The sequence below is a fragment of the Sturnira hondurensis genome, unplaced genomic scaffold (genome assembly GCF_014824575.4).
Source record: "Sturnira hondurensis isolate 20B ecotype Veracruz unplaced genomic scaffold, ASM1482457v3 Scaffold0012467, whole genome shotgun sequence".
Taxonomy (NCBI): Eukaryota; Metazoa; Chordata; class Mammalia; order Chiroptera; family Phyllostomidae; genus Sturnira; species Sturnira hondurensis.
The window spans coordinates 237370-263922 of record NW_028085098.1 but is presented as its reverse complement, the minus strand read 5'-3'; the positions used below and the strand labels follow the sequence as shown (position 1 = coordinate 263922).

General features: G+C 50.1%; 2 protein-coding genes across 3 annotated transcripts in view; one reads left to right on the top strand and one right to left on the bottom strand.

Moving 5' to 3' along the window:
• POLA1 (DNA polymerase alpha 1, catalytic subunit) overlaps positions 1-5697 on the top strand; it is a 300925-nt gene extending 295228 nt beyond the window's left edge. For both annotated transcript variants that reach the window (XM_037060690.1, XM_037060689.1), the window contains one exon: positions 4495-5697. In XM_037060690.1, the coding sequence (XP_036916585.1) occupies positions 4495-4640 (146 nt within the window). In that variant the 3' untranslated portion in view covers positions 4641-5697. The remainder of the gene's footprint in view (positions 1-4494) is intronic.
• Positions 5698-13341: 7644 nt separating this feature from the next.
• ARX (aristaless related homeobox) lies at positions 13342-24055 on the bottom strand. The gene is made up of 5 exons (XM_037060688.1): positions 23860-24055; positions 21405-22242; positions 18694-18739; positions 15641-15969; positions 13342-13582 (listed from the first exon to the last, which is right to left on the bottom strand). Exons 1-5 carry the CDS (start codon positions 24053-24055, stop codon positions 13342-13344), a joined length of 1650 nt encoding a protein of 549 aa, XP_036916583.1.
• Positions 24056-26553: the final 2498 nt, after the last annotated feature.

The window sequence follows — 26553 nt, the reverse complement described above, 5'->3', positions numbered from 1 at the left end:
CTGTCCAGTGTGGTTGACAGTACTTTTTATAACCTCAGCAAGGGGGCTGCACGGGCAATTTTCTTCCGACATGACAAATATAAACACCCCAGACCCAACCCTGATAGAATCACTTCACCCAGTTGAAAGGACATTTTTTTATCTCTTTCAAGGTGACTCTTTCTCCAGTGAAATAAGGTAAGGAGCACCACTTCCCCTTCTAATTTTCACTCTAGACACGGGCATTCTTCACATTGGCTTGCCCTGTCTCCGCCCTTCTCCCATCACCCCTTGCTCTTCCCCAAACTTCCAGTGACCAGCCCTTCCTGGTGGTGGGGCCCTGCAGCACCTCCAGTCGCTGGGAGCGTGGAAGGGTCACTGTTCACCCCCGCCAGGCTGCAGGAAGCCTGTGTTTATTGAACATGAACCAGACCAATGGGGGCGAGAATTCTAATCTCACTTCTAAATACTTGTCAGAGTATTTAGCCTATAGAGCACTAGAGCCAAACCATGGATATTTTATTCTGTTTGGAGGCCGTATTTTGGTATCAACAAAAAAGAGGAGAAAAAGAAAACCGAATATAATTGTTTAAGTAGGAATGGAACTGGCTAGTGGAGTAACAGAGAGATTCTTCAGCCTTAGATATACTTTAGCGTCCAAGATGGGATCTGACAGGCAACAATGGTCCTCCAGGCAGTTGGCTGGTCGATAAATGCATCGCACGCTGTGTGTGCCTGGCATTGTGCCTTGTAAAGTTTTTCTAAGTCAGAATCGAATGGAAGATGGTGTTTTTTAGTTCTTCTTTCGGTCGAAAAATGTTTATCTACTTGTCATTTGATTGGGGGCCCTGAATGTGCTTGTCTTGGAAACATTGATGTCACTTGAGGTCTCTCGGATACTGTGCATAGCCCCAACGGGGTTATTGATTGATGCTCAGGAGAAAGACAGCCAGGCCAGAGGCTCTGACAGCTCTGTATGTAGGTTGAATGGTTTGAAACCACAAAGAGGGTTTTTTCCCCCCAAATTCCTGAAGCTTCCTGCATTCTACCCCTTACACAGAGCTCATGTTGCATTGAGGGAGGGAGGCTACAGATTAGAAAAGGTGGGAAAGCTGAGAACTGTATGGTGGGAAGCCATGCAATTAAAAAACTGACTGAAATTATTACCTGATTTCATAATTGACAGAATATTTAATTCAGATATAGTAAATTGACACACCTCTACACAGAGACAATTATGACTGACTGTATAACACCTGACAGAATCAATTATAACTGACTGTTGTTTGATACCTTTGCACGGAAATAAATGAAACAGATATTCAGAGCAGAGACGGCTGCTGCCTGTGTGCCTAAGCCTGCCTTAATTAAAATAAAATAACCAGTAGGCAGTGTTAAAACATCTTTGCCTCCTGGTTTGTATTTCAGTGTGTTTCTTTAAGTCCAGAAAGGGTTTTACAAAGAGTCAAGTGTAAAAGAGATTCTTGTTTTACCGACACAGACAGAATATCCAAAGTAGAGACAGTTTCCTCAGATGCGAGGAGTTACTCTTTTGTTTCAAATACTTCTAACATTTCATTTGATCAGTTGACTTTGAAAAGCAATATTTAAGGCAAGTTCAACCCGCAGATGATGGCCTACTTCATTTCATATAGAAAATACTGTACTTTGCATGTTTTCAGGGTTTAGATTCTAATCAGTAGAAACCCACTTTTAAATTAGCAGTTCATTTTATTGTCTGATAAAACATTGGCTGAATAATTAATATCTAGGCTGACTTGTTTTTCATTGTTGTTTTTTTTTTTTATCGGTTGGGGACAGGATATTTTTGGTAATTAGCATATGACCCTAAGGCCTCAACGTGACCAGAGTAAATAAGCAGTAGATACGTGTCCTCAAATGAGGTTCCCAGGACAAGTGGATTCGAGTTGCAGGTGTATTAAGGTGAATGACTTCCCATGATACTAAGGTCCACGAGGTGTATTTTGCTGATATGCTTGTTTGTAGGAAGAGCCTTTCCTTTCCCTGTCTCTGTGAAGTTTGGGGTGTGTGTGTGTGTGTGTGTGTGCGCGCGCACTGCTTGTTGAGACAGTGACAGCCGCCAGGCTGGGATGGCTGCAAATCTTCGAGGCCTCTTTCCTAATGGCCTCTTGGAATCTTTGTTCTCAGACAGCTGACCTGCAGGGCCTATGGCCATGGCTCCTTTACCGACTCCCCAAACCAGGCAGAAGGAACGAGGTTTGACTGGCTACATTTATTGGTTTCCACCATTTAACACCGGTATTTTTAAACCCTTGAGTTCTAAAGTAGTGGGTGGAGCATTAAAGGAAATGGGGTGACAGTTTCCGTGTGAAGCCTAATGTGGGTGGCCTAGGGGCCTCAAGTGGGGCAGAGAAAAAAAACACAAAGAAGGGGTGAGCCCTTTCCCCCTCAGCTCCGCACCCCATGGCCTGCGACAGCTCGTGCAGTGGTTTCCTAGAAGACCTTCCATACATTATTGATTACGTTCTCATTGGGGAAGCAAGTGGGAGCTTTTATCTGCATCTCACACTGGCGTGGAATGGTGCCGGCCGTATCGACTGGCTGTGGCAGATGCCGGTGATCGCAGTTGTCTTTTATGAAGAAGAGCACCAAGTGATGCTGGTTGTCATTCTAACTCTGCTGTGTGGCAGTATAAATAGTCCCCTTTCTAACCAACCTGGTGGGAAAAGTCAATATCCCATCAGCAGAGGAGGTAAACACATCGGGAGCTATGCCCTCTCTCGTCCTCCCCTGCTCCGCATCACCGCAGCTCTTTCAATGCGCTGTCCCCACCGCACATGCGACTGTGTCATTGACATGCACAGGGTGCCGCCCAGGCTCTGGCCTGCGGGAGCAGCCACCCTGGTCGTGGGGCCATTGTTGCCTATTCCCAGACTCCAATAATTAGAACTTTCAGAGTGTCTTTCTGTGGCCGGTTAACGATGCGCCCCTTCTCGCCTCCACTTTTCCACCCCCTTAGGGCGTATCAGTCCTTTCTACTAACGTTTTTGTTGTTGTTTGGAAGGCAGTTGTATAATTTAGCAGAGGTTGTGGAGAACAAATGTGAATGTGTAGTTAAGGAACAACAGTCTGGAGGGCGAGTTTTTATTTTCCGGGTGCTTTGCGGACTTCAGTGTTGCTCTGTTGTTTCAGTGGGTTTCTCTTTCTGTGACTGACATAATTTCCTTCTTGATGCTTTCCTATTCCTGGTGCCAGTCAGCCTCTCTCCCCCAGGCACCTTGGCCCAGGCCAGCCTCTGAGGGCCTGCTCTCTCCGGTTTGTACTTCCCAATCCCCATTACCCACTGTGTGACCTTAGGCAACTGACTTGACCTCCCAGTTCCCTCGTCCAGAAAATGGGGGTTGTACAACAGTGGGCCTCTCCAAATAACCTCACAGTGTTCCTGGGCAGCTTTGAACAAAACCCATGTCATCTTAACCATCCGGAGCGGGGTTGGCTTCCCCAGGGATCACCCTTGTCCCCAAAAGATCAGACCTGGGTGTCACAGCCCTACTGCTCCTTTAGAAGAACCAGATGTGGAGGCAGCAGGCCCTGGAGAGGGAAGGGAACAGGCTTCTTTCGGGCTGGTAGTGCATCTCTTCAAACCAGAAGGCTGGGGGAGTGTGTGTGGAAGGAGCAGGAAGCAGAGGAGGGGCAGTTGCATACCCAAAGTTCACAGGCACTTGGTTGGTGGACAAAGAAGAAAAAAGCAATCTTGCCAATGGACAAGTGTTCTCCAGACAGGCCACCCTTCATCTCTGACAGCAGGGGAGGTTTTCTGTCGCAGAGGGACACAGACCTGAAGAACTAGAAGAAACCAGGCCCAGCTGATCCGGCGAGTTGGCACTAGGAGACCCAGGCTTCCTTTGAGACAAAATATTTCCTGCCACATCAATACTTAGCATGCATTTGTGTGCATATGCTCACCAGCGCTGCAAAAGTGGCATCTGCAAGTGTCGTTCACCTCGCCTGCTGCACATGGGCGCGCACCTGCAGTTCCTATCTGTGAAGGGTGGCTGTGTTGTGTCCCCCCAGTGCACTGAATCAGCTAGGTGCTGAGAAGTGGTGGGCAGAGGAAAGGAAGAATGGCTTCCGCAGAGGAATCTCGGGGTCTCAGCCCCCCGCCCCCAGTCTGGGGCTGGCCCAGGGGTAGACCAGCGACAGGACCATGAGGATATAGGTAAGCCACAGAGCTGCAAGTACAACCTGCACGCCCTTCTCTAGTGCATAAGGAATACTGAATGGTCTTTTAAAAAGGTCCCTCTGGATGTAAAGTACCATGTATGGCAGAGAGCCAACAGTATTGTAATCGCTGTGTACGTTGTCAGATGAGTACTAAACTCATCGGAGGGAGTACTTCGGAAGGTATATAAATGTCTAATCGCTATGCTGTGTACCTGAAAGTAATATAAAATTGCATGTCAAACTGTAATTGGAAAATAAAACGAAGCTCCCTCTGAGACTTGTAATCCTTTTCTTTTTATTTCTTTTTAGATAAATTGAGGAAGCAGTATATTACCACCAAAGTTCGTCAAGACTACAAAAATCTCAAGAACATAGCAGAGCAGTTCTTGTTGCAAAGTGGCTATACCGAAGTGAACCTCAGCAAACTCTTTGTGGATTGCGCTGTCAAGTGCTGAGGGCTCCCTAGAAGCGGCTGCAGCGGGGATCTTTGCGTGAACTGCAGCAGCTTCCTGGCACACGAATCTTTCACCTCCCCTGGGGTCCTACCTGCTTCTCTGCTTTGCTTTTCCTTGGGGATTGCATCTCATTTTGTGTGGATGTGGCTTGGGAGGGGAATTATTAAAAGTAACTGCAAAAAAATATTTTAAATGCCAAGCATCAGGGAACATCCAAACAGCCTTCCTCTTACAGTGTACCATGTACTATTGAAGCATGGCCCTGTAACCCTTTGCAAAGCACCTGACGAGCAAGCTGCTTTGGATTCAGATTCAGATTCGGGACTGGATTTCTAGGGTAGGTGGGTCAGTGAGGGGAGAGAAATGAATTGAGAGTGGTTGGAATACAAGTGACCACAGGCTTTGCCCCTGGGGCCTCCAGCAGAGCTGCCCCGACAAGGGAGAGGTTTGTGGAGTCTGGTAGGGGTGCTAACAGTTTGCCTTTTCACACGCCAATTAAACCCAGGCTAAACCCAAGTGCTTCCCAGCCACTGGCTCCAGGAGTGGCTATCCTATCCTTTTCACTTTTGTCTTTTATATATGTAGTCAAGGGGGGAGATTTTGAACGAGCCTTGTGCTCACTAAATAGATTAAACAGCTTGTTTATTGAATCACTCTGAAGTCCAACACACACACACACACGTGTGTGTGCGCATATGCATGCTCGGCAGGTGTTTTACACTCTCATTCCTTTTTCCCCTTAAGTAGAGAATCCAGGGAAAGGTTTTTACAGTGGGAAAGCACATTTAAAATAATTTGATATTCTATAACGTTTCATTAAAAACATGTAGAGGTTGGGGCAAGAATCATGGTATATTCAAAGGGGGTAGTTAATTGGTTAATTGCCTCTGGTGCTATTTTTCTCATTTCTTCTTTGCCAGAAGCTAAATGTATTTCAATATAGCAGTTTTGCCTTTCTTACATCATTGATAAGTTTATACTAACAAAATATATTTCTGCTGTGCAACTATGCTATATTTTTTAACTATTTACCGGTGTTTTTATAAATGAAAAACATGTGGCGCTTTTTTTTTCCCACTTAAGAATAAAATTTTATGCCTTGGCTGGTGTGGTTCACGGGCTGAGTGCCAGCCTGGCCTGTAAACCAAAGGGTCGCCAGTTCAATTCCCAGTCAGGGCACAGGCCTGGGTTGTAGGGTGGGTCCCCAGTAGGGGTTGCGTGAGGCAACTACACATTGATGTTTCTCTCCTTCCCTTCTCTCTCTCAAAATAAATAAAATCTTTAAAAAAAAAATAAAGTTTCTTAAAGGGAAACCAGTTGTGGTGAATACTTACCAGGAACAAAATGTTGATTAGAGGGGGCAGCAAGGGATAAGGGGTTCCCCTCTCAAACCTCAGCCTGGTTGGACCTCAGCTCAGAGGTGCTTAGCGTGACAGTACATCAGAATGTTCTGAGTGCATTCGGGAAAATTTCTGTGGACATTGGTCCTTTAAGAGATGAAGTGTGGTTTCTTGTGTGCTTTGCTGACCTGGGCAGCCAAAGAAAGCTAAGCCAAGAGCCCCAGCGTCTCTTTATGGAGAGCAAAGGTGCTGACTACTGAGAGAAGGGCACCCCAGAAGAGAAAGGTTATCTAGTGTGGCCCTCCTGAAGAAATACTTGTGAAAGCAATGGAGATGCTGCCACCTTCTTCCTTTCTTTGCCGTCTCTTTCCTCTCCCTTACCCTCTCCTCCTTTCTCTGCTGTGTCTTATATCAGGCTTAAATAGAAACACTTTGGATTTAGGGCCCTATCAGTTAATTCATGAATGCCTTGGTACTTCAGGTCTGCAACCTATGCAAAGTCGGAGCACCCGAGTTGCTTCCAAGTTGCTTCCGGGAAACAAAGGGATTAGTGTGGTTTCATTGCTGTTACCATGTAAGATTGTAGAGATGGTTCTCTAACCTAACATGTGCTTCCAGAGCCCGTGCCCCCACTTGGCTTTCTCAATAGAAGGCATATGAGAGTTATCCTGAACTTGGTCATCAAGGAAACTCTAGGAAATTCAAATAACTACTCATTGGTCTCTGTCTTGTCTCTGTATTAGATTGTCTTCACTGTGAGGGTGGGAAGCATTTCTGTAGAGGGTGCATAACAAGTCAGGCATTTCTTAGAACAGTCCTTGAAAAGAGCTCATGCTGGGGTTGCTGTTTTCTTATTCCAATATGCAACTCCGGATTCGTTAAGAGGCTTTTCTGGGAGGCACCTCAGGGCTCCAGAATTTTATGGAAAGTGGAAACTGCAACTTTGATGAAGAATTCCAGTGGAATCCTCGCTGCATGGTCAGGTGCTTGGAGCGTTCTCCCATATACTAAAGGGTCCTAGGTTCGATCCCCAGTCAGGGCGCATTCAGGAGGCTGCCAGTTGATGTTTTCCTCTCTTCCCCTCCCCTTACCCATCTCTCTGTCTCTCCATCCATCTCTCCTTTCCTCTCTAAATTCAATAAACATACTTTCCTGTGAGGATTTTTTTTTAAGAGTTCCAGTGGATCCCTCCTAGAAGATTGGAATGTGGTATACAAACTTTTCTCTGGGAAAAGTTTCTACTCCTTAATTCGTTTGCCATCAGTTGATCGTGCAGTGGCTGGGACAGGTGCAGAAATGCCCCCCACCCCGCGTGTTCCTTTGTAAGAGGGCGCCTACCAGAATGTCTGCGCGGGCTCCGTGGAATGGGGGCTAAGCTCCAGTGCTCACAGTGAAGGGATCAAACAAGCTGGGTTCTCACCAGAGAGTGGCCGGGACTGCCCACAGCGGGCAGTGGCTGTTCAGTGATGCTGGGAGGGATGGAGCCCCGGGGGCCGGCCACAGGGTCCAGTCTTCAAGAGAAGCCAGGAATCCTGGTATTCCATAAAGTTTCTCCATTTCTAAACCTTGCAACTAATTTTATAAAGTGAAAACTTAAATGCCATGGGCCAGACTAAACCTCTGAGCTAAATTGTCTTTGCGCCCCTTGGGAAATGACACCCTGAAAGAACCTTGCTCTTTGCGGAGCCCCAGCACTCCGAAAAGGGCTCCTGTTGAATGTAGGTCCCGCCTGCCACAGGACACACACATTCATCTCGGACAGGACGCACTCGCTCTCAGCTCTCCATATAAAGGGAGCTGGGAGACCAGAAGTTGAAAGTCCTACAAAGGGCATGCTCAACAATATTTTAATTTGTCCAGGAAACTAAAGTTTACAGACTGGACTTTGGGAGGGGACATTGAAAGGGGATGAAATCGCTGCCCCTCACCATGCCCCCCCCCTTTTCCAGCCCGTACCACTTCTTGCCTCAAACATCTATTCGTGCACACGTACACACCTCTTGCCTGCTCAAACGTATCATTTTTAAATAAGTTTGGCAGGAGATGCAAAGATAAAGAAAGCCCAGAAGCAGATTCTCCTATCTCCTGTTAGGGTTTTACAAACAAACACACTGAGCCCAGGCCCTCTTCTCGGAATCCCCCACCCCTCAATTCAGTGTTCCCGTCCTAAACTTAAAGCCGCCTTGCCTTGCTCTCCTCTCTTTTTCTCCCCCTCTCTCAATCTCCTCACCTAAATATTTCTTAATTGAACGGTTTGCTGGGGAGCTTCCTTATAGCAGTTTAATAGATTAACTCATCTGAGCCAGCCTCAAATTTCAGATTAAAATTCCTTCATCCGAAGGCAGCATTATCAGGTTGTTGGAGGCTGTTTTCAAACCTTGGTTTTGAATAGCAGTGGCTCTGCATTAATTTAACCACTAAGCTAATAAGTAGGTTTCGTTTTGTTATGCTAAGCTTTATTGCTTTTCTTTTGATCAGAATGGTGTTGTTGAGCAAAGCAGCAGACAAGGCATTCTTTGATGAGGGAATTAGCGCTCCATTCTTCCTCTATTATTCATAGCACAGTGGAATATGTAAGTACCTGAGGGTGTCAAAGGAGCGCAGGTTCTATTGCAAAGTGCTCGCCTTGTTTCTCTCAATAGCTGACTATGAGATGATAAACCGCTTAATACACTGTGCTAATTGGATGAGAGCAAAAAGAGATGGGAATTAAGGCGAGGCAAAAGGAGAAAGTGCAACCAGCCTTCAATTCACTCTTTCACCACTTTACCAGCTCCAAAGGAGGCACAAGCTTTCTATAAGCAGACTAGAGGTTTTGTGCAGAGATAAAATGAACGTGTTAGTGGATTCAAGTAATACACTAATTATTGCACAGTATAAATACCACTACTGGTTTTATAACAGGGAGGTAAACTTCTTTTGAGAGGGTTATAGGATTGCTTGGCAGTGGTGTAGAACCTAATAAGGGCCCAGAGTAATAACCCCCTGGATTAACAAAATTGCTGCTTGTTAGAAGTATGATTCAGGCTTTTACGAAGATTTCCGGAGAATGAATAAAAATCACTGAATGACATTTCTTAATGTATAACTGGCAATCGCTCCCATTTCTTTAAAGGAAAAAATGTATACTTCAAACTGGACGGTTAATAACGTCCAGAGACAACACGAATTTTTCCTTTGAAAAATGCTTTTTCCCTTCAGGTAGCAGGTTTTCTCCCCACCCCCTCCCCCCACCCCCAGCCAGGCTGCCCACTGGCAGCTAAATATGCGGTTGCTCCGGGGCTCTCGGTGTTCCAAAATAGCAGTTTAGGCCCCATTTAGGAACCCCGTCATTCAGACATACTCACTATTGTATATACACATACACACATGCTCACACACACAGTTTTGCCTCTAAAAGCGGGTTGAAGTAACCTATGTATAATTTTATTTCCTCTAACCTCAGCGTTCTTTTCCATTTTAGTCGGATCTCTGCACTCAAAATGATACGGAAAAGAGAAGTACAGGTGCCTTCTCTCTTGGTGTTATAAATCAAAACCAGTAATAATAAGCGTTTGCCCCACTTGGGGGTGGTGGCTCGAGGAGAAAAATCTGGAAAACTGGCTGGGGCCAACACCGCTGACTTTTACCTCAAGTCTTAACTTTCAAGTTCCAGTTGTCTTAAACCTTCTCTTCAATAGTCACTCTCTCCTAATTCATCCACTTTCCATCCTCCTCACCACAAACCTAAGCTGTCCACTCTGACCACTGTTCACAGTCCATGCCACGGGTAGTTAGTGGTGTTGGAGGAAGCCTTAGGGGCGCTCTCTGATAATGTTACACCAGCTGCCTCCTCCTTGCCTTTTCTTTCAGGGCCTCATCCAGATCTGGCTAGCCTGTCTCAAAAATGTAGCAAATTAACTTACCCCTTCCCCTCATCCTTCCCACAGAGACCCAGACCGGGCGCCCAATCACCCCCTACCCCAAGATGCTGTAGGGGTGGCCCTGGGAAAGCAGGTGGCAGGGCATTCTGCCCCGGGTGTGACGGGGGACAGCCATGCCCTTATCATGAGGCTCTCTCCAAGTTGCCTTAGTTCGGCACCTCCTCCTCCTCCTCCTCCTCCTCCTCCTCCTCCTCCATGGAAGAGGCTTGCTTAAGGTTGAGGGGGGGGGGGTCAGCTGCTCCCAGCATTGTGACCCTGTTCCCAGATATTGGGGCCAAATTGGGTTGCCATTCATTAATAATGCTCACAATAAGATTAAATCATTCTAGAAAATCTCATAAAATCCCCCTAAGTACGCTCCAGTGGCTCTTTCCAATCCCCATCATTCAGCACTTGGGGAGGTTTGGAAGGAGAAGAAAATTGGTTTCTTTGCTTCTAATGCTGCTTTGAAAAGATACTCAGAGTTTGTCATGCGTGACATGTCACATGTTTAATGTGGACTTGCTGGAAGTCAGGGGGTCTTTAGCGTGTGATATTTATGGGGAATATTAAGTGCAGAATGAGGTCCCTCCAGCTGGGGAAAGTTGAAAGAATAGGAGGCCCAGGACTGGGCTTGTTTGTGGCATCAGAATGACATAGGATTAAGAGTTTGTAAAACAAGGCGAGGGGTTCTCATTGGCCAGTAATAAATGTAATCCTTGGAGGTAATTTCACGCAATTTGCTCCTGCTCCATGGAAGGGTCAAATGAGAAAAAATGACTTAAAAAAGAGTTCATTAACAGGAAGAATGGTACTGTTTCTCGTATACCATCCAACTGGCAGCCTGGAGGGGGAAAAAGTCCTACCTAAACAAAAAGCTAAAATCGACGGAAAATTGATATTGACCACCAAAAATAAAAGTCCTTTCTCCTCACGTTCCTCGTGCACGTCCCCACCTCCACTCCAAACTCCCGAGGAGATCTGCCCACCCTGGGAAAGCAGCTTTCACCTCAGGAGACCATGTGGAGTCTAGAGGTTAGAGACACGTAGATATCGGGGTTATCCTAGAGAGTTCCCGCGGGGCCTGCTAAATCCGAGAAAGGAGTGTGTGGCCGAATGGCTGACGGAAGGGCCTAGGTCTGGCCCCTGCTTGTGAGCTACAGGTTGGGAGCAGGGTGGCAATGACCTGCCCGATGGCTCAGGTCTGGGGAGCAGCTTCAGTCCGTGAGCCCAGAGGGCGCGCTCCTCACGGTTTCCAGCAGGTGGGGGCCCCGGGTTTTGGGGTCGGGGTCGGAGCAGAGGGGTGGCGGCGAGCTGAGGATGCCCGGGCCTGAGCTCAGCAGCTGCTGAGCAGGCCCCCCACCGCGAGCTGTCGCTGACCTCGGCCCGACCTCGCACCTGCCCCTGGGCGGCGCACACTGGCGCCCCAGGCCGCGAGGGGACTCGCCCCCCTTCTCCAGGTCGCTGCTTGGGAGCCTTGGCCGAGCCCACTGGCCCAAGCGGGAGATGCGCCTGCGCCCCCCAGGGCGACCGATGGCCCGGGGCCTGGCGGGACTGTCGGTTCCTGCACAACGACCAGGCGCAGTAGTCACGCAGCCAACGCACCTCCTCCTCCCCCCTGCCTGCCCCTCTCCCCAAAGGTCCGGCGCGCTAATTACTGCAAATTGAAACTAATTAAGCTTCTCTTCCCTTTCCCATCACCCTGGGAGCGTTGGCGAGACCCAGCCCCGGAGGGCGGGCTTACACCAAGCGGTCACCCAGCGGGGCACAGGCAGGGCCTGCGGGAGGGTGAGACTCCCGTTCCGGCTCGGGGGAGGGGTGCACCAAAGGGTTACAGATCCAAAATCTGTCGGGGGTCTTCTCTGGAAACTTGAGTTGTTTAGATTTTTTTAAATGTATACATTTCCCAGTGTCGGGATAACTGATGTAATGACATTTGTCGAGTTAAGATCTGCCACTTGGGTACCCCTTGCTGCATTTCTGTCACCATTACCGAGTTCTCTCTCTGCCTCCCTCCCTCCCTCTCCTTCTTCCCCGAGAGTGTACCCTGTACGTGGAGCCCGCCCCCTCGGAAGCCAGCCCCTGGCTTTCTCACCATTACCTGTCAACGCGGACTGCGCACTTCCTTGCTACGCGGCACTTTCCACGAACAGCTTCCTTCGACTTCTGAGCCAAGACTCCCGCTCACTTCAAATTTGTCTCCACCGTCAACAACGCCTACCTTGCCCCCCCCCACCCTCGAGCCCACCCCACCTCCGTGGCCCAGGACCCCCGCCCCAGCTAGGAGAGCTGAGATGCGGGGAGAAAGCACCACTTGGTGTCCTTAGCCATTGTAGGAAGCCCGGAGCCCTGTGAGGATTAGATTCAAACCAGGGGCCTGTGCCAGCAAAAGGGGAACGCAGATAAATCTGGGTGATGCTGGGGCGCCGGAGCCCACCCCTGGCCTGTGGGTATCCCTCTTCTACTGTCCCCTCAGTGGCTGCACAAAACATTCACACTTCCTTTTGTTAAACATATAATTTTTTTTTTATTTTGAGCGTGACACTTCTCCACTAGATAGCAAGGAAAAGTGATAACAATTACACATTACACAAAAGTACTGTACCATTGCCTTTATCTTGAAGGTTTCAGAAGCCTCTACAGTTAATAAGTTAAATAAAGGGCTTGAGTACATAAATATTTGTCTAGGAACCCTACCGTATCTACAACACAGTAAGAATCTACAGGACAAACTTTTACCATACCACGCTGAGTGCAATTGCGTTATAACATTTCAAATATACAAAGCTCTGTTCTTTTTTTTTTAATAACAATGGTATGTACAGAATCAATAATCACAGTTTGGTGACTTCAACAGTCCATATTCTAGCAGAGTATTTCCCTTTGGTTTGATATAAAAACCTTGGTTGGTGTATGATAAAGAAGAGAACAAGAACAAGACGCCCCTTTCTGTTAAGTGCACTATTAGCTATCTTACAGATTCGCATTTGCATCCCTGGCCCTGGCTTCGCACCGGGGCCTATACTGGGGAGATCAACTTGAGCGCCAAAATACTATTTAAAAAAAAAAAAAGCTAAGAGGGATGTCTGGAGGAAGAGAGGTTGGGCTTTTATATTATTTTAACTTCATTACCAGGCATTTCAGGGAGAAAACCTCCCCACCAGATTATTTTCAGTAAAGTTAAGAATGGGAGAAAGTGGATGTTCGCCTTGGAGCGAGGTTGGCAGGGGTAGGGGCGGGGGCAGGGACAGGGGCGGGCGGACAGCCAGCCGAGGAGATACCACGTCCGGTGCCGCCTGAGGGCTGCCTTGCCCGAGTCCAGGCTGCTGCGAAAGCGGCTGCGCTCTCTCAGTGGCCTCTCGGAGGTGTGCTGGTCCTCTGTTTCCATTTGGTCTTGTGTGGTGCTGAGTGAGGTGACCTTTAGGGGCGCGCCCTGGGTGCGAGGATGCAGAGCAGCCTTTAGCACACCTCCTTGCCCGTGCTGGTGCCCGGCAGGATGTTGAGCTGTGTGAGCTGCGCAGCGTGCTCCTTGGCCTTGAGCCTCAGCGCGGCTATGCTAGAGGCGCGTCTGTCTGCAGCCGCTGTGGCCGGGTCGGCCAGCGCGCCCGACGCCACCGCACCTTCCACGGCTGGCGTGGGCTGTCTCAGGAGCGCGGCAGCGGTCGACGCACTGGTCAGGGGGGCCATGGTGGAAAAGAGCCTGCAGGTAGAGCAAACATCACGGTCATGGCCTCGGGAGCTGAGGGCAGAATCTCCGGCAGCGTTTCCCAGCAGCATTTCCCGACGCCTGTGCCCTGGCAAGCAGAGGGGCGTGCTGCAGGCCGAGGGTGGGTCGCGGGCTGGGGAGTAGGTGGGAGCACAGGCAGGAAGCTAGGCACTGCGAGAGGGCTTTACTGGAGTAGGGAACCAACAGAGAAAAAAGACCACGAGGCCAAAGCCGGGGCAGAGACAGGCCCCCCGCCCAAAACCCCACGGCCCAATTAGACGGATTCTGTGCTCTCTCAAGAAGGGGGTCTATTCCCAGACCAAGAGCTCCAATTGCGTGCAATACTTGTTGAGAGGAGAGACAAAGAGGAAAAGAAAAGGTGGGGGGAGAGGGGGGAAAAGAAAGGGAGAAGAAGAAGGTATCAAAACTGATGAAGACCTGCGCTACAGACTTTGATACTCTCTCTAGGGCGCCTTCTCCGCCCAGGACTTTTTGGCCATGAAAAAATCCTGCCCATTTGCCGAACTTCTGGAGGACAGAACCGCCCTCCTGTGCCAGGCTGAGTTGCCTGTGCCCTGCCAATAACCACGAGGTCGAGGTGGGGGGCGCCCTCCTTTAGTTTGCCGATGGACAATAAGCTATGACCCGACGTGCCAGCATCCCCACATTCTGTTCCCTGAAGCCTCCCCAGTGCCCCTGCAGCGTCTTGCCCCAGAAAGCCACTAGACTCGGCACTCCCGCACACATTGCACAGCAACACCCAAGCCTGGAACCCTACTCCATGTCACCGCCTCCGGGCAGCACCAGTATTGCTCCTCAAGGTGCTTCCACCACCTTTACACCATGGACCTGGGTGCTGGCCAGGACACACCCCACCCCTACATCCCTCCTCCCCCCACTTCTCCCCAGGGCTCTTGCTCCTGGCCTCTGTAGGGACAACTAGGCCTTTCCACAATTAGCTATGAGACCACTAGGGCTGGAAGAGAGTTTCCTGCCTCTCAACCCCTCATGCACCCCCTTTTCTAGTTCTCCAAACCTCACAGCCTGCTGCCCCAGCTGTGGTTTGCTGGCTTTTACAAGTCACTTGTTATCAGAAGGGAAATGGATGGGGAGCAGGGACCAAGGACACAGGACCTAATTTCCCCCCCCAGAAACAAATAAAGTGTGACTTGGAGGGAGCATAACATGCCCTGGTTCCACTAGGTAAACTGAGTCAGTACACATAAATGCACTCGCTATTTTCTTAGTTTGTTACAAGAAACTAATTTTACTTAAGTCTTTTTTGAATTTTCTCTCTAAGATAATTTTTGTTATGTGGCTGCACAGTTGGATGAATCTATTATTTCTTTGTTCTCCCCAAGAGAGATCATGGAAGCTGCATTCAGTTTTATTTTCGCTGCACTTTCCAACTTAATACATCCCTCCTTTGTTTCCCTGTCTGTGTGATTGTACAGACTTTTAATTTCATGATTTGATGTTCATTTAAAGAGAGGGAGTTATAACATGATGAACTGTTTCTTTTATTTCGTTGTCTTGTACTTCATTAGGGTTGGGGATTGCACACACAGGGGTGTGGTTGGCAGCGGGTCACTTGAGTGACAGGAATATAGAGTCTGGGGAAGAAGAAAGAATTCTTTGCTCCCAGAAGGCCCTTGATTCCAGGGCTCTATCCCTCCAACCACCAGGCTTTGCGGCATGCAAAAGAACTTTTGCAAAACTTGTAGTCATCCCGGCCCTGTAGATGTTTATACATACCACCTATGGGTTGGGCTGTTGCCACCTTCAACAGGTACTTTTACAGCTTTCACTGAACACTCCGAATTGTTCTGCCCTTCCTCTCTGCCAGTCAGTTCAAACCCTTCCCTTCAAGATCCATATTGCTTGAGCAAAACTACAGAGTATTTTCTTTGGCTATCTCTTAGGTTAGGCCAGAGAGAAAAGATGCTTCTATCCCATGCCTGTCTCGGCCCTCCTCCTTCACCCCAGGTCGTATGTGTGCATGTATGTGTGTAGGAGACAGATGAACAGATACCCCGAGAGACCGCGTGTTACCTGCCAAATGCAGGACTGATGAAGGCAGGGTGCCGGAACACAGCGGCTCCAAGGAAAGTGCTCAGGCCCAGAGGCGCCCCGCTGGGCGGCAGGCTGGCCGAGCCTGGAGGCGGAGGTAGGCTCGGAAAGGCTGCGGCGGCAGCAGCGGCAGCGGCTGTCCAGGCTGAGTCCAGTGCCGGGTGGTGCGGGGGGAAGGGGCTGGCATCCAGGTAGGGGCTGAGAGGGTGGGTGGCAGAGAGTGGCCCAGGGAAGGGCAGCCCTGGAGGATGGGTCTGTGCGCCTGCCTTCTCCCGTTTGCGCCACTTCGCCCGACGGTTCTGGAACCAAACCTGCAAAGCGGAGAGAGCTGTTGTGTGCCCAGCTCCGGGGGTCCTCCCCCCTTTCCACTGCAGCCTGCGCCCACCTGGCCCCTCTCCAGTCTCGGGTCATTCAAGGACACCTCTGAGGCCAAACTGGTGGTGAAAAAGAGCCTAGACTTAAAGCCAGCAGGAAACATGGGCCACACAAACCTGTTCCATTGGGTGTTTCAATTAACCTACTTGTTTCCAAGTGTAAGGAAAGTTGTTCGGTGGGTTTAGAGATGGGGAAAGCAAGGTTTCAATGTCTAAGCAGTCAGCTGCTTGCTGTGCATATTTAGGCAGGCTGCCCACACCTTTCTTAAGCTCAGTCTTCTAATCTGCAAAATGGGCGTAATAAAGCTGTACTCATGAGGCTGCTAGGAAGGAGGAGTAAAATGAGATATGTGAAAGCTCACGTCCAGAAGAGCGAAGGTATACCAGCTTTTTGCTGCATTATCACCTACTTCAGGTTTACCCAAACCTGGCAAAATCCCTGCTCTGTACTGAAAAGGGAATTGGGGGAGGTGGTTCACTTAGCCTTTCCAAAAATGTTTATTAAACACCCAGAGTTCTAGTTTGGGCTCTGGGGTTTGGGGAGAGCTGGAAGGGAAGACATACCCACGGTAATTCCGGCACAAGCATACATCTCAGTGTCTGTTCTTCATGAAATGGCACACAGGGCACCCAGCCTGCCTTCTGCAGGGGCTGTGCCCATGGCCTGGACCTGCCCAGGGGGGCATTGCCCGTGTGCACCAGGTACGCAGCAATCCCTGGACACGCAGAGACCAGAGTGCAGGATACCTGTCGACTTCCCATGTCTTAGTTGCTAACAGGTCCTTTATTTCTTTGGGGGGAATGTGGTTTAAACAGGGTTTAAAATAAGACAGTTCTAGGCTTGGGGGAGGTTTTCAGCACAAGGTATCTTCCTAATTGTTAATAGAAAGCAGTTTTAGTAGAGACCTTTACCTGAAATGTGGCAGTTACCACAGTCTAAAAATAACTCCCAGGAGCCTGAGATTATTTTTATGTGACCTGCTTATCACACCCACAGCTGAGATACGTTCCTTCTCCCCTGAAGGCGTTAATAATTTTAGGGTTGGGTTTATGCCTGCACACAAGTCTAAAAATTAAGAATGAACTCCAGGCTATACGGAGTTATATTATAATATAATGTAAATGATCCCAGAGGAATATGTTGTAACAATATTTTATAGACATCCACGTCTTTCAAATATACACACTGGGGTTGTGGTTACAAACACTAGTACCTAAGCTTGAGTTGACTTCTAAGGCAGCCAACTCGGGGCAAGAAAAATCCAGAATCCAAATCAGTCGATTACTTAAAATTCTGCTGAAAGGGGGCCCATCCCTAACATTCCACAGCCCTCAAATCTACTTGTGAATTGCAGAAACAGTCTAGTGTGGAAATTCAGAGGCTTGAAAAGGTAAGACTAGATGGGACCAAGCTGGGTGGGCAGCTTTTGTGTATCCAAATCTGTCTAGACGAGAATATCCGCCACTCCTCAGGGCAGTGAAAGGAGTCAGGGACGGGGCACACGGATAGAATACCCTCAAAGAACGGGGAAACCTTTTACAGACGGATTGTCTCTCTCTCTCTCCGGCTCAACTGCAATTATCAAGATGTCCCCCTGCAATTCCTCATTATTGAATTAATACCTCTGAGGCCCCCCAAAGGTAAACGAAAGGACTCTAATAATTCATATTCACTTAATTACATCTTCTCCAGTGAATAGGGAGAGAGGAGAAGGGGAGGGGGCGCGCTCTCTTTCTTTTTAAAAGTTATTTAACTTTCCCACGACTCGTTCCCCTGAGCTGAAAAATACGGAGTTGCTGTCACATCTCTGTTTGACAATGGAGAAATGTGTCAACAGAAAGGAGGGGACAGGCCTCATCATTAGCCCTCTAATGCAAGAAGCTGTTGTGTATTAAATGAGCCATATGGAATTTATTGTGCTTTATCAGTGCCTGATTTTGACTGTAAAGTGATTCACTCAGCTCCTAGCTCAGGGACATCTGTTTTCTGTTGGCCATCGGGCTGCCCAGTGTTGATCGTCTCTTTGGTTATGAGTCCTGGGTTCGGAAATGCACTCTGGTATGGGGCTGCAAACACCTTTAATAGCATTGCACTCACTCCCTATTAGATCATTGTGGGCTCATTGCTATAAAAAATGGGAAATCAAATAGCATTAGCCAGCTCCTTGTGTGGGCGGAGGGGAAATCAAACAGCATTTTGCCTTCAAATGGCCCTGTTTGTTCTAGCACTAAGTGGGCTTTTATGAAGCCCGATCGGAGACTTAATCGCAGCCAAATACCTGCTTGGAGCTGAGCGGATTTGTCTAACAACCAAATCCATGCTCCATCCCATTATTTCAATCTGGAGAAGTCAGTTTGAGGAGTGGTTCCTACAAGGGCTGTGGAGGGGGAGGGGGCTCCTGAACTTCAGTCTCAGGGAACTTATATCCCCCTTCTGATCCTGGACCCCTTTTCAAGGCTCCCAAAGCCAGAAACCTCCCCCTCTACCCTCCACAGGTCTTCATATTTTAATCTCTTTTGGTCTATGAATGTTTGGGTCTCTTTTTCCGATTCAGCTTCTCTTCACTTAATAAAAGGGGTCTTCAAATCCATCAACCCACCTCTTTCCCACTCTCCGGGCCAGCCCGCCTCCCACCACTTCCTCTATGGGGAGCAGCTCACCTGGACTCGGGCCTCCGTCAGGTCCAGCCTCATGGCCAGCTCCTCCCTATAAGAAAGCAACACACCGACAGGAGGTCACTGGAAGCTCCAGTACCCCCTTCTCAGCCTCCTTCCCTTTGCTGGCAGGCCTCCCCCATCGGGGCCTCCCCTGGCTGCCTGCCCTCATCCCCAACACGTGGGCATCACCATCCCTACCACACTGGAGGGCCCACTGTTTGATTGAAAACATAAAAACGCAACACATTGCCAGATATGAGCTGTTACATATTATATTGTATCATATTATATTCAAGAGCGATGGGTGGCTTCTTGAGTCTGTAAGTCTCCAAAACTGGGCACTCTGATGATCTCTCACTCTCTCTTAAACCAGATTAGACTGACAAGAAACACACACACACAGTGCCTATGTCCCGTTTTGTCCTAACAGTAAATGGGAGAACTCAGCACTCCATTTTTAAAAAAAATGTCTATGCCCTCTTGCTTTCTACCTTTTAAAAATGTACTTTCTCTCCCCCACCTCTGTTTCCACCTCTCTGCCTTTCCATCCGTGTCTCTCTCCTCTGCCTTCCTCCCTCCCTTCCCCCCTTAGGTCATACTCCCCATTACCCTCTGGAGATATGTTAAGCTTGTTAAGAGTTCAGTGGGGTAATTTTTCGATTAAACAAAATTCTGCGCACCTCCTGACTCCAGTGCCCACTACAAACCCTGCCCATCTCAGGGGAAGTCAATTTAACTGAAACCCTACCCCGTCATTGTAGTTATTACTGTGACAATTAAGGCAAATAGGAAACCATTAAGATGCTGTAAAACGGCTTACGACCTGTTTACCGAAAATACGAGTGCGCCCAGAATAATTGGCTCGCGACTCGCTGAGACGATAGAGCGGGCCTGCACCAGCCTAGCATCCCGGTCTGCGCTGCTGGCAGCGCCCCCCCTACTCCATTCCACACCAGAACCTTCAGGGCTGAGAGAAAGCCCATTGCTTAAGCGCTTTTGGTCGCCTCCTGCTTCAGTAAGCACCAGCAAATTAAAACCACACTCCTCACTCCCTTGGAGCATGACCCAGGGGGCTCTAAGTAACGCCTGGGTCCAAAAGAAGTGGGCGTGGGGTGGCTGTAAGAAGCTGCCCCTCTTCTCGGGCTTTGGTTCCCTCTGGAGAAGCTAAAAAAAAAAAAAAAAAAGGCAGACCCGGATGCCAACTGACACCACATCATTTTCTTCTTTTGAAGTACACATATGTGTGATAAATGCAAAAAGCCGGTTGGCGAGTTAGCTATTTGACAGCACACACTAATTTATAATTTTATTTCTTTTTTAATGGTAATGAAGGGCCTGGATAATATAGGGGAGAATCCAGTTTAGCTCAAGGGATGAACAAGTTTAGTGCCTTCGCACCCAGCATCCAAAGCACTTTTTTTTTTTTTTTTTTTTTTTTTTTTTTTAGGTGTTTNTTTTTTTTTTTTTTTTTTTTTTTTTTTTTACTGTTTCTGGTTAGGAAAGTTTGGCAATTAATTGCCGGAGCAAGTGTGCTTTAGAGTTGGCTCCGGCCTCCTGAGCCCTAAGCAGCACTCTCTCCTTCGGTTCAAAGGGGCAGGCAACTTCCCGCTTCTAAAATGCACATTGAAAAGCTGCACACGTCTGGTGCGAAGGAGCTGCCTGAGTTTAAACAAGCTCCGAAACAGGCAGACCCATTCCTTTCTCTCTCCACAGTGGGGACAGTTTGTTGTAATCCTGGCTCCCCGCCTGAGCCGAGACCTTGGCCTTAGGGTGCGAGAGGAGAAAGCCCACAGCCGGGCTTGCACCCCAGGTCGGAGCTAGGTGCCCAGTATTCTCACAGGCACATATGTCCAAAATACACACACACACACACACGCGTGCGCGCGCGCGCGAGCTCGAAGGGGAGCAGAAAAGAGCCAGGTTGGCCACCCATTCAAAAAAGAAAAATTCTCCCAACTGTTTCATCTATGGTATGCCTGCCCCTGTAAACCCGTGTGCATTAAACAAATGCGGGGTTAATGAGACGGGTGAAAAGAAAGCGATGAGAGGCAAGATTCTAGCTGGTGCCCCCAGGTGTACAGATACTAAACACTACCCAGTCCTGACTTCCTTCGGGTATTTCAGGAGTCCTCAAGCGACAGAACTTGGATATTTTTAAAGGCCTTTTCCCCAGGCATGGGCTCCAGCTTCACTGCGAACAGCGTAACTGATACCCACGAGGCTCCTCGAGCATCAGGCGGGGTGGCGAGTGCCCCACTCAGAGGCCAAAAATAGGCCCTGCTTTTCTTTGGCCGCGAGGGCAGGCAACGAGCTTTCTGAGCTCCGCTTGAGACCTAGCCGGGACCACTGCGCCCAGGGCCCTGCATTAAGTCCGCTGGGGTGCTCACCACTCCAAAATGGTGTTCCGGCAGCCCTTTGGAGAGGCTGGGTTCTTTCTAAGTAAAACTTGTACTTTGAAAGAAAATTAAACTGGATACACCTTGGGAAGCAAAGAAATCACCCCAGTTTGAATGTAAAGTCCGGAGTACAGGCGGAGGAGAACGAGTGGGTGGTTCCTGGTTAGTAGTGGTGGATTCTTTGGGAGGGCGCGCCTGGGTAGAGTCCAGGAGCGAAGTCCCTACCCGAGCCGAGGGCCTTGCCCGCCTGCTTCCCTTCTCTAGGGTCCACTGGCGCCCTCCAGTTGTTTGCAGCCAGCCCACCCTGCGTGCGCATACCTGGTGAAGACATCTGGATAGTGCGTCTTCTGGAAGGCCCGCTCCAGTTCCTCCAGCTGGTAGCTGGTGAACGTGGTGCGGTAGCGCCGCTGTTTGCGCTTGAGTAGCCCCTCCTCCGAGTCGCTTCCCGCAGACAGGCACACGCTGTCCTCGCCGTCCTTGCCCTCAGCGTCCTCTGGGTGCAGCAGCAGCTCCTCCTTGGGCGACAGCTCCCCGCCTTCAGTGGCCACGGTGGCTGCAGCGGCGGCGGCCACCGCGCCGGTGGCGGACACAGCGCAGCGTCGGGGCTCCTTGAGTAGCGCGCGGGCGTCGTCCTCCAACAGCTCCTCTTCCTCGTCCTCAAGCAGTTCTTCCTCATCGTCGTCCTCTTCGTCCTCCAGCAGTTCTTCCTCGTCGTCCTCGGCGCCCGTGCCACTACCTGCTGGCGGGGCGCCACCGGGGCCGCCTGACGCGCCGAGGCGCTCGTCCGGGTGCGCGGCGCCCCCCGGGCCGCCAAGCTCATCCAGCGCTGGCGGTGGCGGCACGAAGGGCGCCCCGTTTTCACGGTACGACTTGCTGCGGCTGATGCTCACCTGCGGCGCCTGGCTTATCTTGAGCGTGTCCCAGGCCGCCGCGGCGGCAGCGGCGGCCACAGCGGCCCCCGTGCCGTCCGGGCGCTCCCCGGGTCGCGCGGTTGGCGGCGGCGGCGGCGGCGGCGCCTCCCCCCGAGGACCCGCGGCCGCGGCCGCAGCTGCAGCGCCCTGGAGGAGGCGGCCCCCGCCCGGGCCATACAGGCGCCGGAGCTTGGGCGGCAGGTGCAGCTCCGCCTCGAACGGGGCGCTGCTGCCCTTGGGGGAGCCTGTGGGCAAGGGAGAGCGGTCAGCACACCAGCCCGGCTGGCGTCCCGGGCAGAGTCGGTAAGGGGCAGACCGTCACTGCTCCCCGGGCGCCTGGGCTCCCCTCACCCCGTGCGCCGCGCCACCAGACTTCTACTCTTTCACCTCCTTTCCCCACTTTTCTGGCTTTTTCTTTACACCTTTCTCTTTCCTCCTTTTTCTTGTTTCCCTTTTTCTTTCTCTCCCCTCCACTCCTCACTTCTTCCCTTCCCATTTCCTTCACTTTATTTTCTTTTTTTCCTTCCATTTTTTCCCTTATCTTTTTCTCAGGGTCGCTTCCTTTCCCCATCTTTCTTGTTTCCCCTTTCCTTCCTTTCTCTTTTGTGCATTCACCCTTTCTTTTTCCTCCCTTCATTTTTCTTTCCTCTTGTTCTATTTATCAGTTTTTCTCCTTCCATTTCAGGGCAGAGGGAATCTGAAAACATTTAACAACTTTTCAAAAACTGACTGCCCCCCCTGACAACTTTGCCCACGACCTCTGCTGTGCCACACGGGCCCAGGCTGGCGAAAGGGGCACCCACTCAGTGGCCCTGAGCGCTGAAAGGGGCTGAGGCCAACAACCAGCAGCCTGAGGTGGGATGGGGGATTCTGGCCCAAAAAGGCAAAGAAAAATCGTCCGGGCCAAAATGGGCTGGAAAGAGCCTGAGTGGAGTTGGACAGGGTGCAATAGGCACAGGCTGCTTCTACCCTTCGAGGAAGTGCCCGGCCCATGTGCCACTGTAGGCTAAAACAAGAAAAGGAAAAAGTCAGTTTCATTTTAAATGACCCCCTCTCCACCTTCCGCTCCAGTCTTCCAAGTGGCACTGCGGCGGGACCGCTGGTTTTAGGATCTTAAAAGAAACAAACGATTCTACGACACCTCTACAGCTAGCTCAAGGCAACATTTGAGCGTAACAGGTTCAGAGTAAAACAACAGTTGTTAACAGAATTTTAATTTTAGAAAAAATAAAACCTTTAAAACATGTAACTCTATTTTTAAAAATAACATAGCAGAGAAAAAATAGCATCCAGAAGCCGCACATTTCATACATTTCAAATACAATAAGCAACATTTGGGAATCCCAGGGAGATGTTTTTGCAAAGGTTGGGTTTAAAAGGTGCAAGAAATCTAAAAGTAGCGGGGGAGGGGGGGGAGGCAAAACACCACGTTTAAAGAAATCTTCCAAACAGGAGAGACCAAGGGTCACTCTGCCTGGTCACCCCCACTTACAGCTTCGGGGTTCTTAACCAAGTTGTTCTTACAAGGGTCCACTTGGAGCCTGCTGTTCCTGACCTGTCGCCCCTCATCAGAGCACCTCTAAGGCTACCAAAGGGGACACTTACACGACCTAAAGAGCAACATCAAGAACCTAAAGGTCCCCAAAGCAGAGCTTGGCCTCTTCTTTTTCTGGAAGCAGAGAGGGAGGGAGAGACAACCCCCTGCGACATGTTTATCGCCTTTTGAGACACCAGGCCTCAGAGTTGTTCCCTATCTTTCCTCTGTCTCCACCTTGGCAACCCCAGGGCCCTGGCCCCCGATCATCTAACACCCAAACCAGTGCCCAGAGCGCTTTGTAGGTTCCTGGAGGGCACAGCCTTACCTTGCAAGGCCTTTTCCTGGTCGGCGCGGTTGGCCAGCGGGGCAGGCAAGGTCTGCGCAGCTCCCAGCAGCCGCATTTTGCACGGGCTTCTCCGGCCCAGGATGCTGTCGATGCAGTAGGAGGAGAGCAAAGTTGGAGATTTACTTTTGCACTCGGGCCTCTCGGAGCAGCCCTCCTCCTGGTACTGATTGCTCATGGCTGGGGCTTTTTCCCTGGGCGCACAGAGCGGGCCGCTGTCTGCCTCTCCCGGCGGATGGGGTGGATGGGTGTGTGCTGGGGGCTAGGGATAGATGGCTGGTTATAGTGGATATTATTGCGATCTCTGTGCCTTTCTGCCTCCCTCAGTTGCTGGCTGTCGGCTCCTGCCCTGCCAGTGGCCAGAGCTCGCCCTCTCCGCGCACCGGACAAGCAGTAACAAGTGTAGTGAGCAGCGGGAGCGGAGCTCTGGAGTCTCTCTCCTCCACGTGCTGAGAGGAGTCCTCTGATTGGCTCGCACCGGAGGCCGGCTGTGCGGGTCTGCGAGCTGAGCGAAAAGCCCGAACTGGATTACGGAAAAGCTGGCTGGGCGGGCAGTGGGCAGTAACCCGAGTCGATTTTCTTTTTCTTTTTGTTTTTAACTAACAATTTTCTAAGTCCTCCATTGTCTTCCTGCTGCTTCTCCTTTAACCCTTTATGGCTGGCCCGAACCTCTAGCCTATTCGGATATCGGGCCTGTGGTGCTACTTGGGCGATCTGAGCCCTTTCCATCCACCACAGGCCCTCGCTCCTTGTAAAAGAGGCCTCGAGGCTCGCATTCAGAGGGACTTATCACTTTTCAAAGCCGTATTGGGCTCCCAGGACAGCGCCTTGACCTCAGTGGTGCTCAGTTGCGGTCCTCTTTAGGCCGGACGGGCCGCAGAAATGCCAGGATAAAGAACTCAGGCAGACATCTGCCTGTGCCGTTTGGACGTTAAGTTTTCTCTTGTCTTTACCCTGCACCCGGCGGTTGCTCTCGTTTTAATGACGTTCCCGAACCTCTGTCATCTCCACCTAACTCTGGAAAAAAGTTCCTTTAAAGATAAAGCTTTGCCAAAGACGGGAGGCCTTACCTACAGGGCAGAAAGATCAGGGGAGCGTCAGCTGTGAGGATGGGAGGCTAGGGAAAGGTTTGGGAGTGTCCCCCTTCTCCTCGGACTGTTTTCCCTCCGGTTCAGAAGTGTGCCTAGTTATCTAGGCCGATGCCCAGGGGCTAGACGCTCAAATCCAGCGCAGGGAGCGGAACCTGCCGGGGATCTGAACGCTCTAGGATGGGAAGGACCCCGGTTCGCTTCAAGCAAATGTAAGCGCGTAAAATTCTGAATTCTTTTGGCCTGACTTCCACAGGCAAAGGTGAGCGAGTGAGCGTGAGGGAGAGCACGGTTCTTCCCAAGCAGCTGCCTGCGCGTCCAGCGCTGAGAACCAAGACCCAAGTCGGTTTGAAATTGGGCCGCGTTCGGGCAAGCGGGTGGCCAGGAATTTCTCCTGGCCTGGGTGCACGGTCCACGGGACAGCCAGAGGCTTGACGCTGGCCGGGTGGGAGCGAGAGTGGTGAGTGGGAGATGGGCCGGAGAGGGGAAATCCACGCCGGGTTTTCCTCTTTCAATCCCTTCAATGTGTCAAAGAGAAAAGAGGGTTTTTTTTTTTATTTAAAAAATTTTTTTTTACAAAGGATTATACTTGAATCACTTTCGGGTGATATTTTAAAATACAAGGATACATAACTGGGATGTTTTTTCGATCATAAACATCTGCGTAACTCTTGGATGCTGGTGGTGGGTGGCGGACAGAGCAGGCTAGCTTGGCTTGGGGCATTCAAGACACTACTTGAGGGGGACGAAGAGTTGGGAACAGGCGCTTTGATAGTGTAAACACCAATGCTGGTATTACTCGTACTATTAAAGGCAAACAGAAAAGAATCTCTCTCTCTGTCCTTCTGTGCCTCCGCCTCTGTGCCCTCTTTCTTTGTTTGTGTGTTTGTTTGATTCTCACCAGTTTTTCCCACACTTGGATAATGGGGATGAAGGGTGGGCAGAGGAGAACCGCAACTATCGTGACATTTACTTTTAAGCCCTCTCTCCTGTTCCAAGGAACCTGGGATCTTCTGCCTTTTCCCGCATTCTTCCTTTTCCATCCTCACCAAGAGTTTGGTGTTTTTTTTTATACAGTCCCGTTCAGTTTTAAATAAACCTTCTGCACCATGATTCTCCCCCCCTTCCCCCCAGGTCCTGGAGAGTCCACTCGGGCCGCGCGGGTCTCAGCACAGCCCAAAGCGTAAAGACGCAGTTGTCTCTCCTCCGCCTCCAGCCACGGACCCTCGCGGACATCCCTGCGCCGGATAGCTGGGAGAATGACAGAGGCACTTTTCCCTCCCGGGGGCTCTGCGTCGGAAATCCACAAGACCCGGCTGCCGGGTGGCTCCGTTATTTCAGACTCGGCTCCGTACACGCAGCAGCAGGCTGAAAATGGATCCAAAAAAGATCCTGCGAGATAGAAATGCACAAATCATTTCCGAGAACCTAACGGGGTCTCGACTCTTCGTTCCCCTCCTCTTTCTGCAGCTGTTCTCCGTTTTTTTTTTTTTAAAGTCGCACTTTGTGCTGGGGTGTATTCTAATTTTAACCATCTACTGTGAAAAGGGAGGTTAACGTAGAATTTCTTCTGATTCTGACTAATGAT